The following is a 12,615-nucleotide window of genomic DNA, read 5'->3' as shown; positions in this document are numbered from 1 at the left end:
TTATATTATAATATATATATTATACTTATATATATATATATATATATACTATATACTATATATACGTATATACTACATAATATAAATATGTACATATATACAAATATATATATATATTCATATATTGATATAAATATATTAGTATATATATATATGTATGTGTGTGTGTGTGTGTATGCGTGTATATATATATATATAGAATACAATATCCAATTGTCGTGTATGTCTTTACATCTTAATGATTGTCTGAGCTTCCAGTAGTTTGAGATCGTCCATAAATATCAGAATGGACTAAGGTTAGTGATGTATGTGTTCACTTCCATAGCGGTTGGTCCAGCCAGGGCGATATGTAGTTTGGGACATTGCCTGTAAATACCCAACCGCATGTGCATTTGAGTTGTTGATCCGTGCTATCAACTAATCATCCATTGGCTAACCACTGATACCTCCCACCTGTTACTGAAATCGTACCTGTCGCAGAGATCTCTCCAATAATAACATACAGCTGCTGTCCTCCGCCACATTCAACTTGGCAACGCTAAACGACTTGTAAGTTGAGCATGTCTGCCTGGCACAAAGGGATGCGAAAATGCTTCGGAGTTTTTCTTGAAGGTTTTAAGAATAGTATTGCTAAACCTTTGAGCAGTACTGGGATGGCTTTGGGTTGTGAACTGGATCATTCTCTTTATTGCAATGCCTCATTCTCGTCAAATCTCAACCCAAATTCGAATTCGATTGGATTTCTTTTTTCAGAGACCTGAGCCAGAATTCTTTAACCGATCTCCAGAACGGCGTTTTCAGTGGTTTAAGTGAGATCCAAAAATTGTAAGACTTGTCTGGATTGTCGAGTATATACATATCTACATGTACATGTATATTATATATATATATATGGGTGTCTGTGTGTGTGTATATATATATTACATATACTATATATATATATGTGTGTATGTGTGTGTGTGTGTGTGTGCGTGTGTATGTATCTATATATATGTATATATATATATATATATATACATATATATATACATATATATATATACATATTTATATTTATGTATATATATATATATATATGTACATATATATATAGTGTGTGTGTATATAAATACCCATCTGATTTCTGTATTCTAATCACACATATGTTATCTGTTGCTTTGATTAAACTCAATTCTGTCGTACATTCTAAACTAATTCATATTCCATGTTGATACCACAGATCCCTGAGCTTAAACACCATTACTTTGCAAAGCACCTTCCTGTCGGACCTCAACACTCTACAAGAATTGTATGTCTAGTCTCAGCAACATGCTGGTGCTGGTTGTGTCAGTATACAAGTATATATTTGTACGTATACGTAAATATATCCGAAAACGTAAAGAAAGCGTGATTTTAGTGAGTAGAGGAGCTCTACTGACTATGGCGTAGTGGACACACGTATCTATATTTGCTTGGCCACTATGTACATATGTTCACTTTAGTGCGTATGAGGATACCAACGTGTTTATGAATGCGTTGAAGCATATGTACATGTGGTCTATGCTTGTAGGCCCACCGGTAACTGATTCTAAATAGACTGATATCTGTGCGTTGGTGCATCATTCTAAATGGTTCTCAAATACGTATACTCGTATCATTCAACTTTGTTTACGTATACGTATACGAGCATCATTTTACTTTGTTTACATATACGTATACTCGCATCATTCTACCTTGTTTACGTACACGTATACGAGCATTTTTCTGATTTTGATTTCCATATCATTTGACAGCTCGTGTGCCGAGTGTGGTTTTACGCAAATGGACGTGCGCCAGTTTGAGTCCAACCCCAATCTACAGAAACTGTAAGTAATTGGAAATTGGGAATTGCAATGGAAATTCGTATATTGTCACTTAACTTGGCCAATTTGCTGCCAAAATTCTGCTTCTCTTCCTCTTTAAGATTTTGATCCCCTCTTGGATGCAATTTGTTGTGTATTTACACCGGAGTTCCAGTTGCTTTCAGTCTACGTATCTTTTATTACTGTATACAACAACTGTCCTATATGTTCCAACATGACTTTTTGTCCTAATTTTTCCAACATGACTTTTGTCCTAATTGTTCCAACATGACTCCTTGTCCTAATTTTTCCCACATGACATCTTGTCCTAATTTTTCCAACATGACTTCTTGTCCTAATTTCTCCCACATGGCATCTTGTCCTAATTTTTCCAACATGACTTTTTGTCCTAATTGTTCCAATATGGCTATTTGTCCTAAATAACACAGGGATTTAAGTTCGAACAATCTGACGGCGTTGGCCTCGACTCTGTTTAACGCCAACACGAATCTCACTGACCTGTAAGCGTGATCGGATTAGACTGATTTATATATTTCTGCTGCATTCCTGCACGCACCTACCATCGCGAACAAAGCTTTTTTTAGGGTTAAAGGGTTTAGGAATTTAGAGTTTTAGATGGGACAAGTGTGTTGTTTGGTTGTTTGTATGCAGTCTGGTCGCAGCTCGACGGGGTGATAGTGTTATCGCGTGATGTCTTCTATACTACGGTCTCATGTAACAATTCGCCTGGTATACAATCTCGCAGGGATATGTCGGCGAATGAAATCACCTCATTGTCAAGTGGTACCTTCGATCTCAACTTGGGTCTGCAAAATTTGTATGTACTAGCCAACCCTGTGCTGTCATTCTACCTTAGCACAAATATTTACATCCATCTATATACATGTATATATATATATATATATATATATATATATATACATCTTCACTGGGGTCTCGTACAATGTGTTTTATCACATAACGCGTTACTCACCCCATGAACATGTGCATTGTTTCACAGGGATTTATCTGCAAATAGGCTATCTACAGTGCCTGCGAACCTGTTCGCCAACAATGTTGAGCTGCTAAATCTGTAAGTATTTGGGGCTGCGGTTTGACATTGAAGGCTTTTGAGGAGCAGTTGAATAATATATATGTATATGTATATATCCATATATATATATATTAAGTATATTATATATATATATGTGTGTGTGAGGGTGTATGTCTGTGTATGTATATATATATATATATATAAATGCTGTCTAAGAATGTCTAAGATGGTGGTACGCTACAGACCTTCCACAATTGTATACTTTACGAGGATCCCCATGTTCGGTTGGAGCATATAGTTTTTAGGCTAAATATGAATAGTTCTACGCATGCATAATAAACATACACGTGCTAGCCCACATACAAGCATGCTGGCCTATATTCAATGTATACATTTAGTACTGTAGCTCTTGATATTCTACTATGACGGTACACGAGTGCAATTGATATGTGCCTCCCTAATTGGCAGTTAAGTGCGTAAGTGTGTATGCACCTGCATGCGTATTACTTCTACTACCACATCCACTGCTTTGAATCACAGTATTGATCATACACCAACCGGTTTGATCCCGCCCCATACAGAGACATGTCATTCAATGAGATCACCTTTTTGGATTCGACCACGTTCTTGACAAACACGAAGCTTCTGAATCTGTAAGTACAAGCAACCTGGATATATATATATAATATATATATATAGATAGATATATATATGTGTGTGTGTGTGGGTGGGTGGGTGGGTGCGACTGATAGGTATATACATGTATTAATACGTGACCGATATTCTTTGGCCAAAACAGCGTAGTAGTTATTTAAAGGGACATCCTTAACACCGGATTTTGCGTAGATAACCCGCCAATACCATTTCGTATCAGGCTTGTTCATAACATATGCCTGAAGCCACCACACACGAGTTTGGAGATTTGTTTTATTGGTTTAAACCCTAAAACCCTAAAATCTTTGTCTAACCATATTACAGACATTATTATCGATCCCAGCTCGCAATACACTTTCTTCTTACTTTTTTTCCCCAACACTCATAAACACAGATTTTTGCAACTCGATGGTGTCTTCGAGCTCCCTCCGAATATCTTTACCAATCTTGCTGAGCTCCAAGTTCTGTAAGTTGCGAAAGATAGGTTTGCGCCCGCTAATGTTTTGCTTATTTTGAATGTAAATACTTTGAGAGTTCTCTTGAAATGACGAGGTTTGACAGTGTGGTAGTATCTACACCGACTTTTCTTCTTAATGTTTATCCAATCGGGAGCATGTTAAATCTATACGATATATATATATATATATATAAATATATATATAGATATAGATATGTATTCAGTAGATTTGCGATGTTTAATACAGTTCAATGTTATATTTCCCGAGTGATGTTAGCCAAGCACTCACTCTCCATTTAAACACATCGCTCAGATCAGCATTTCCTTACTGGCTTGTTCAGTTATCGCTGGGCTCGTTCTGTAGACTACGTAAGCTCTGTTTTTACCTACTATCCACCCATTTAATCACCACAGTTTGGATATTCACATATATTTATTAATCAGTTCTTCATATGTTTATTCGCTAGTATCGAAACACCCGCATATTAAATCACTATTTATTGACTGATATACATATTTAATAACAGCTATTCATACGTTTATCCCCAAACAGGACTATCGACTTTGCTAAGTTGCCTCTCACCAGGTGCATCTGGGGAAGTACTGGGTAAGTTTTGGTCTGCTTTAGCCAACTTCATGAACTCTCTGTATTCCACAAACACGATAATGGGTTTTTCGGACAACTTAGGAATATATGGATACACAATCACACACATATACACACATTGTGTATGTGCGCATTCTCATGCAGTGCGAGATATTTAATGTCGTATTTGGAGTTATAGGCGAATCCACACCAAGCACGAATGTTCTACTTTCCTCATAACCGGTCAAAGAATGACGATTGATCTCTACTATACGTATTCAGTTTTAGTATTAACTGTATAAATAGATGACCATTTTTCATGTTTCAGTTAATAATGACAATATGCTGGGCCTAAACTTCAGAAATAACCTACACTCCCTCTCCTCCCTTTCTAACACGCCCTGCTACTTCGATCCTACCACTTACAGGCTACCTCCAATCAGCTACCAGCGCGAGGCATTCTCATATGACACTGCCGTTTGCACCTCACCTTCAGCCACACCGTCCAGCTCATTCAGTCCGACACCCAGTACGACATTCAGTCCTACACCCACCCCGAGTGTATCCCCTAGTATGAGTCCGTTTGCTTCGGCAAATCCTGATCCTGATCCTGAGACGCCTACCCCCACACCATCACCCACACCAAGTCCCAGTCCAATGGGATCGCCATTGCCGTAGTTGTCCTATATATATATATGGTATGGCCCCTAAACCGATGGTGTAGCAAGGAATTGTGCCAATACTAGAAATATCAATGGGTGTGTGGGTCAACATGAAGCTTTTCGTCACAACACTCAGGGATACGAGCACAGACATTGTATGTATAGAAGTTATCTAAAGGTAATTCTGGTAGATAGTTGAACGTTACAGCATACTCCAACGCTATGAATATCAGCCGGTAAGTATCGGCGTACGGGTCTTGCTGATCGTACACGACGAGAACGGTAAGGATGTTCACATCGGGCAGCTGGCACTGAACAGAAACTATTTACGAAATAACAGCGTAAAATTTTACACACACGGAACAAATAAAAACTAATGTGCACCTTTCTTTGATTTGGTCTGTTTCTGTCGCTTGTGTGAGTATGAATACTCTGATCTAGCCTTACTCTTAATGTTGTGATATCTGACAGACTAGCTGTCAATAGCAATGGGCACTAACACATTGGCCAGCTTTTGCTAAAATATATATATAAATATTCACTTTGTTTTATTTCAAACGAGGGGGTTCAAGCTCACTTCCACATATTTTCGATCTTTGAATGAATAATTTACCAAAAGGCGAAATTGGAACCCCCTCGCATGAATGTGTATTGGTGCATACAAATACATATTTGGGTTCAATAACCTATGACAAGCATGTAAACATACACTTGAAGTCTGAAGAACCTGATACAATAGAAGTGATTTATTGCATCATTCTCTTGGCGCTTTGAAATAAAACATATATTGGTCCATATTTTATACAAAACTTCTAGAGGAAGAAGACCATAAGATGCGTCGATGACTTTTAATATCTCAGAATGGAATGTAAATTGCCCAATGATTGTATCAAACAGTGGTAGCGACTTTCGTGTCAGCTCTACATGTAGTATCGGCTACGGCTGTCACGGTGCACCAAAATACGTTCCTTCACAATGTCCAATGGTTGCTCTGTAAGTCTGAACACGGATTAGTTCTAGAATTCTGACTAGTTGAGGCTCGTGCGTCCATCTAGCTCGTATCAGCCTATATCGTGTGTTGTCAACGAAGGTTGACGCCAAGGAAACCAATACCAACTGCGATCGGATCAGTTCAGTATATGGACTTGAGTGCGCTGCAGGCTGATGTCTATCAGCCGAATGTGCATCACACGGGGTCGTTTCCGAAGAGGCGTCGATGACAATGGATCATATGTCTCAGACCTCGCGAGCGTATTCCTCGCCGGAGAGTTGTTTTCTGAGCACATCTTTTGAATATACAAGCCGTGTTGAAGACGGTTAGAGACGTGTATGTATCACAATTTATGTATAAGTAATAATACAATCAAAATTTTCATTCCCACTGAAGCCGCGCTACACATAGATGCGTTGTTTGTCATACCAATGAACTGTCGTGTTGTTCAGTTCCTTTATATGATATTTCAAATAAACAACGCGTAGATGTGTACCGCGGCTTCAGTGGGGATGAAAATTTGATTGCAATATTACTTTTACATATATACATGCACATCTCTATCTGTCTTCCTTGATTGCGCTATAATCGTCTTCATTGTTTGACCGCACCGTCTCAATTTATTTTAATACTATGAACTGTTGCGAGTCATCCGATATGGTTTTTCGTCGCAAGTTGTAGTACGATATCTTTTGTACAAAACGTATTTAACCGTTTCATTATTAAAGTTCGTTCCATCTTCATTGCTTATGAGTCATCCTATAGTGTCTTTGTTTTAGTGCTATGTACCAATGTAGAGTCACTCACCCAATATGGTTGGTATCGCCATAAAACGTAGCGATTGAAGTATGCAGCACCCTAAAGGGCATAGCTGTACCGTCTTCAGTATTGAGAATAGAAAATACCTTAGGTGTGCGAGTCGAAACATACATTTAAGTACTGTGGTCGATGCAACCCGTATGCTTTCGCACAGATTGAACTTCTAATCGACGAAAAGCATATGTGCCGACTTTGTGGCATCGCCCCACAATGCTATATTCGTTGCACAACAGTATGCGCGATTTGCGATTTAAATATACGCGACTTAATTCAAGTAGCTGCCATGAAGCAGAGATTTGTAGGAAGATCCTCCTTCCATAATGAAGTAAGCCAGCACAATTTTTGGCATCGATTTCATACTCGGATAAACACGCGGTTGTATTTTCATGTGAGTTATATAAAAGTACGTTTGAGCTTGCTTTGTCATTCCCTCCAGATCTGTATTAGTACTAATGCGGTAAATAGTATCATCATCCGAAGAGTCTCGAAACAGAACCTGTATCTACATCAATTTGCTGTGGAACCCGACGTGATGGTAACAAACAGCTATGAACATAAGGCTACTTGGGATCAGTCATACGTCTACGCAAAATTGATTTTATTTTGAAGAGCAATGTCAATAATTCCAGAATACACTAGAAATTAGTAGCGAAGTGAATATATACTCTGATGTTCAATACAGTGAAGTGACCGAACATTGTGCATTGTATGGCGTTGGTGAAACACTTTGTGAATTCTTACAGTACCACGATGCAGTTGCAGCTGTAGTACGACTGATTTCGGCCGACACTGGCCTAGACCAGTGAGGGCACCGAAAACTGACCTAGCTTGAACTGAAAGGAGCGTACGTCATATTTTAAGCACACCTGGTTTATATTTCATTGTAAAACAAAATTGACATAAACGAACACGCCTTTTTACTTACCTGTAGGCGGGTGGCTTCATATTGCTAAGATATACTAAAGACTTCTGGTCACTTATCATTTTAAAGTGAGTACCATATAGATAGTCTTCAAAGCATTATAAGGCTGATATTTTTGCTAATGGCAGCTAGTACTTCCTGATTCACGGTAGAATAATTAGACTATAATGCACCATAAGCCGTTACTAAAGAACTGTACATATCTGGGCCTGTATTCAACATCCTGACATAGTAATCCGCCTATAGCGTTATCTGATGCGTCAGTAACTACCTTAAAAGGTATCCCGTCTACAGGGCGATACATTTTTGGAGTAGTCTAAACGGTAGTCTTTTGTTAATGTAAGGCTTCTTCACTTTCGGCTGCCCATATTTCTAGATTATATTTGTGTAAGCGTAGAAGTCCGATACATATAGAACTCCATCTGTAAAGGAATCTAAATTGCAACATAAAAGAAGGCTGTTTAATAACACCTTTTTCGATTGTAGAAGTTTTTTTAGTCTAGATGATGGCTCACTTTATCTGGATCTATCATTATACATTCACCTGAGATAAGGTATCCAAGTATTTGGACCCATTGTCCCCTCATTCTCACTCATTATTTCTGAAGTTATGTGCGTTTAAACGCGAAAAAATCGTGAGGGTGTTTTTAGTTTAGTAAATCCGACTCTTGCTGTGTCTAAACTTACGTAACCTTTGTTAAATCTAAATTTAGCTCCTTGGGATATCTTTTAATAGCTTATTGTTAACAATTAAGTCTGTGATACTTTGTACCAGGTCAGGAATTGCTTCCTTTATTTTTATCACTTGGTGGCAATGGTGATTTCAATATGGTATCGTCTGATTGATCCGTCATAGACTCACTCCGTTTGGTAAACCTGTAAGAGTTTTTCCAAAAGCGAACAAATCACTCATCCCAATTGCACAATCATATTGAAGACGTATCTAAAATAAATAGATTGGTTTGGCCATTCTATGACCAATAAATATGATATTACTGTTTTATACAAACAAGTTATATGCGTATTGTCTATTGATTTTTCTATGTCACACTTAAGTGCAACACGTTCAGTTAAACAAGAAATTTGAGGACCTGGCTTTAGGGATAATATAATTTATTTCAAAAATGACAAGTATGTATGTTTCAATGTATGAACATATGGTATGGCTCTCATAGTCGCTGTAGTGGTTCAGGAAAGATTGATGGGAAGAAGTGGTCAGTAAATTCCCGTTTGAAGCTTGGGCCAAGTGAGTCGACAATGGAAGATATGCGCTGAGTCAATTCGGGCCGGTGTTGACAAAACACTGTTACTATCGAATGTTCCATATATTTCGCTTGTTGACCTACACGATAAACCATCACTGCGCTTCCCGTACAGTATCTATACTCACCTGAAAACTGTATACAAAACCACGGGCGGGCGTACACCCGACCATGTAGCCCTCCGCCAACGCTGTGGCGACATCAGGAAGAACTCAACAAAACGTTGGTCCAACAAGGAGATCGCGGCAATGGCCCGGCGCCAATGCTACTACCAACTGGTTATGGGTAAACCGCCAACCTCAAACCGAGACACAACCAGACACGACAGCTTCAATCGCTGCTTCGAGTCTACACCAATCCGGCTCTGTGCTATGATTGTAACAAATACGTACATGTTCACATTGATCGACTACCGCACCGACGGCTGTCTCTGCCCTGTTTGCCCCGGTAGCCACAAGTTCACTACCAGCTACTTTACCTGCATCCAACAACTGATTCGACGCATCCTGGTAGGCCCGAAACTGCCGCCCATTGGCCCTGACCTCCTTCAGCAATTACAGGAGTGCCACGACTTCCACGGTATCTGGACCCTCCACGAACACCTTGCATCTTTTCTCCAGCATGTTGAAGAACCACCGTACCCTCACCCGTCCCTGACAAATCAACAGATGTTCCCCATACCCCGGCTAATCACGCTGTTGAAGTACTACTTACAAATATCGGTTCAAACCAAATCATCGCGCTTGTTGGTTCCGACTATGATACTTCCGATCCAGGCCAGCCAACACATACCGAATTCATCCGTGGTCTGGTGCGGCATTGGCTTACCCCCATCCTCGCTTCTCAACCGGATTATGAAGGATACCCTGGTCCTTCTCGGTATTTCGTACTCTGCACTATCCCATTCCGCGGCACTACATGGGGCAGACCCGATCCGTACCACATAGGTAGATACTCTACTTAGTAGGTCAGCAAGTAAATATATGGAACATTCGATAGTAACAGTGTTTTGTCAACACCGGCCTGAATTGACTCAGCACATATCTTCCATTGTCGACTCACTTGGCCCAAGCTTCCAACAGAAATTTACTGACCACTTCTTCCCATCAGTCTTTCCTGAACCACTACAGCGACTATGAGAGCCATACCATATGTTTATATATTGTATCATACATACTTGCCATTTTTGAAGAAAAAAAATATATTATCCCTCAGTAGAGTACCTACCTCTGTGGTACAGATCGGAACGGAAACCAGTTAAGACTGGGTATGTTATCCAGACGCATGAATCACCCAAGATTATAATACCAACTACTATCCAAGGAACAGAGCACCGAAAGGCCTCGACCATGGACTTTACAAGGGGTAATAAACACTCCCGTAAACGTGTTAACGATGTCGAATTTAATTGCTTCGATCGCACAGCATTACACCAGCCCGCAGAGGATTTCCCGGACGAGGTGACCGAACTTAATAAATCGGTCGACGATTACACCATTAAGATGGAAATCGCCCATGACAAGCACCGTGCTGATGACGTGTCATATTTTGCTAATATGATCGTGATCAAGCAGAAGCGCATCAATCAGTTACTTCAGGCCCAACGTGGGCAAGACCACAGAGATAACCAGAAGTACAAGGGACAGATCAGTCGACTTAAGTCAAACTGGGGTGCCAACAGCAAGCAGGTTGAGTTTACAAACAACCATAACCTCGACACGCTAACCCGTACGCTTAATGTGTTTACGGACATGCTGGAGACGAATGATATCTCTTCCCAGCAATAGATTTCCGCTTTAATGCAGTCGTTTGACCCTACAGGAACAGTTACTTGATCCTACAGCGACACCAGCATGAGCTAGACCACTTGTCGTGACTGGCCAGTTGTGTGTTGGTTGATTACGTCCTTATTAAGCAAGAACATGCGAAGTCCAGGACTGAGCTCAATCATAACTGAAGCAGTCGATAATACTCCTATTCAGAGTTATATTCTGAAACTTGATGCTGACCTTAAACGTCCAGATATAACAAAGGACAAGGCACAGCGATGGTATGAGTTCCTGGTTATGCATGTTTTCTGTAAGAACATAGGGAACAACGACCGTGAAAGTCTGTACACAGAGTTGCGACGTAAATACGCTACTGAGGCTCGAGACAAGGGACATGAAACAAAGTTTTATCTATCCCGACTTACGCGGGAACCACTCTTTCCCCACACACCGAGTAACTTCGAAGGGAAAGGCGGTAAATAAGAAGCCGCGCGAGCTCCCTGATCCTCTCACGCCAGACGTCAGATGATAAACCTAATCTGACTCGTCCTAATCAGACACGTGCTCGCGACTCCACTCAACCAACGCGACCCAATAAACGAGCACGCGCGGAGGGAAAGGACAAGGAACCTTCATTTAAGGAGATGAAGAAATGTGCCGACGCACAGTGTAGGTATGACATGTACCAATTGACCCCTAACGGTTATTGGAATGGCAGACATGCACCCACCTGTACACGCTTTCTTACTAAGTGTGGCAAGTGTGAGAAGACCAATGGATGTATATCCGACCGCTTTGCATTAATGAAAGACATTGAAAGGCGCACTCAAACTACTCACCTAATCTTAGCAGATGACAAAACTTCTAAGTGTGATACCATGGTCACAGATGCTAAAATCTCCCTGGCCGATGATAGAAATATCACTATCCAAGCTGTGATAGTTAAGATGTCACAGAAGTACGACTTAATAGTCGGAATGAGTGACATACTCACTCTAGGTATAACCGTAACTGGGTTACCAAATAACATAGATCCATTAAAGGATCAATCAGACGATAACTGTCTGAAACCATATAAACCCCCGTCAGACACAGCTAAGGCATTAAGATATGACTTTGCGGACAAATTATGGATCTGATTCTAGTAAATAAGAAGATAAAGATCACAGATTGGGCAAAATTCCGTTATAACGACGGATATGTCAGCCTTGACTTAACCAATGTAGACTTTACTAAGCTCAAATGCCCTTAAAAAAACTATGTTTCTTGGAGACACGAAGCTGTAGTTAAGAAACAAGTAAAGAAATGGTTTTCCGATGGAGTAATCGAAATCAATTACCAACAAACGCCAGTTAACTTAGCATTATTGGCAGTTGATCAACACAACTCTAACGAAACATTTAAGAAAGTCAGAGTATGTCTAGATATGAATCCAATATATAAGTTATTGCCGACTCATAGTTTGCATTTCCCTCGCATAAACGAGTTACTGAGACGAATGGAAGGTGCCACGGTGTTTATATCTATAGACCTAACACAGGGGTATCATCAAATGAAAATTTAGGAACCCCATCGTAAGTATTTTAGTTTTACCTGGAAAGGTAAACAATAACAGGTTC

General features: G+C 39.9%; 1 protein-coding gene across 1 annotated transcript in view; it reads left to right on the top strand.

Moving 5' to 3' along the window:
- The window catches only part of SARC_01183 (hypothetical protein), a gene marked incomplete at both ends in the record, with an annotated part of 9,852 nt that extends 4,603 nt beyond the window's left edge, over window positions 1-5,249 (top strand). Inside the window, 10 exons of the mRNA XM_014305104.1 lie at window positions 481-549; window positions 754-825; window positions 1,220-1,288; window positions 1,773-1,844; window positions 2,587-2,658; window positions 2,842-2,913; window positions 3,456-3,527; window positions 3,923-3,994; window positions 4,539-4,592; window positions 5,000-5,249. Coding sequence (XP_014160579.1) covers window positions 481-549; window positions 754-825; window positions 1,220-1,288; window positions 1,773-1,844; window positions 2,587-2,658; window positions 2,842-2,913; window positions 3,456-3,527; window positions 3,923-3,994; window positions 4,539-4,592; window positions 5,000-5,249 — 874 coding nt within the window. The remainder of the gene's footprint in view (window positions 1-480; window positions 550-753; window positions 826-1,219; window positions 1,289-1,772; window positions 1,845-2,586; window positions 2,659-2,841; window positions 2,914-3,455; window positions 3,528-3,922; window positions 3,995-4,538; window positions 4,593-4,999) is intronic.
- Window positions 5,250-12,615: the final 7,366 nt, after the last annotated feature.

This window comes from Sphaeroforma arctica (genome assembly GCF_001186125.1).
Source record: "Sphaeroforma arctica JP610 unplaced genomic scaffold supercont1.45, whole genome shotgun sequence".
Classification (NCBI taxonomy): domain Eukaryota; class Ichthyosporea; order Ichthyophonida; genus Sphaeroforma; species Sphaeroforma arctica.
This window is presented reverse-complemented; position numbering and strand designations above follow the sequence as displayed.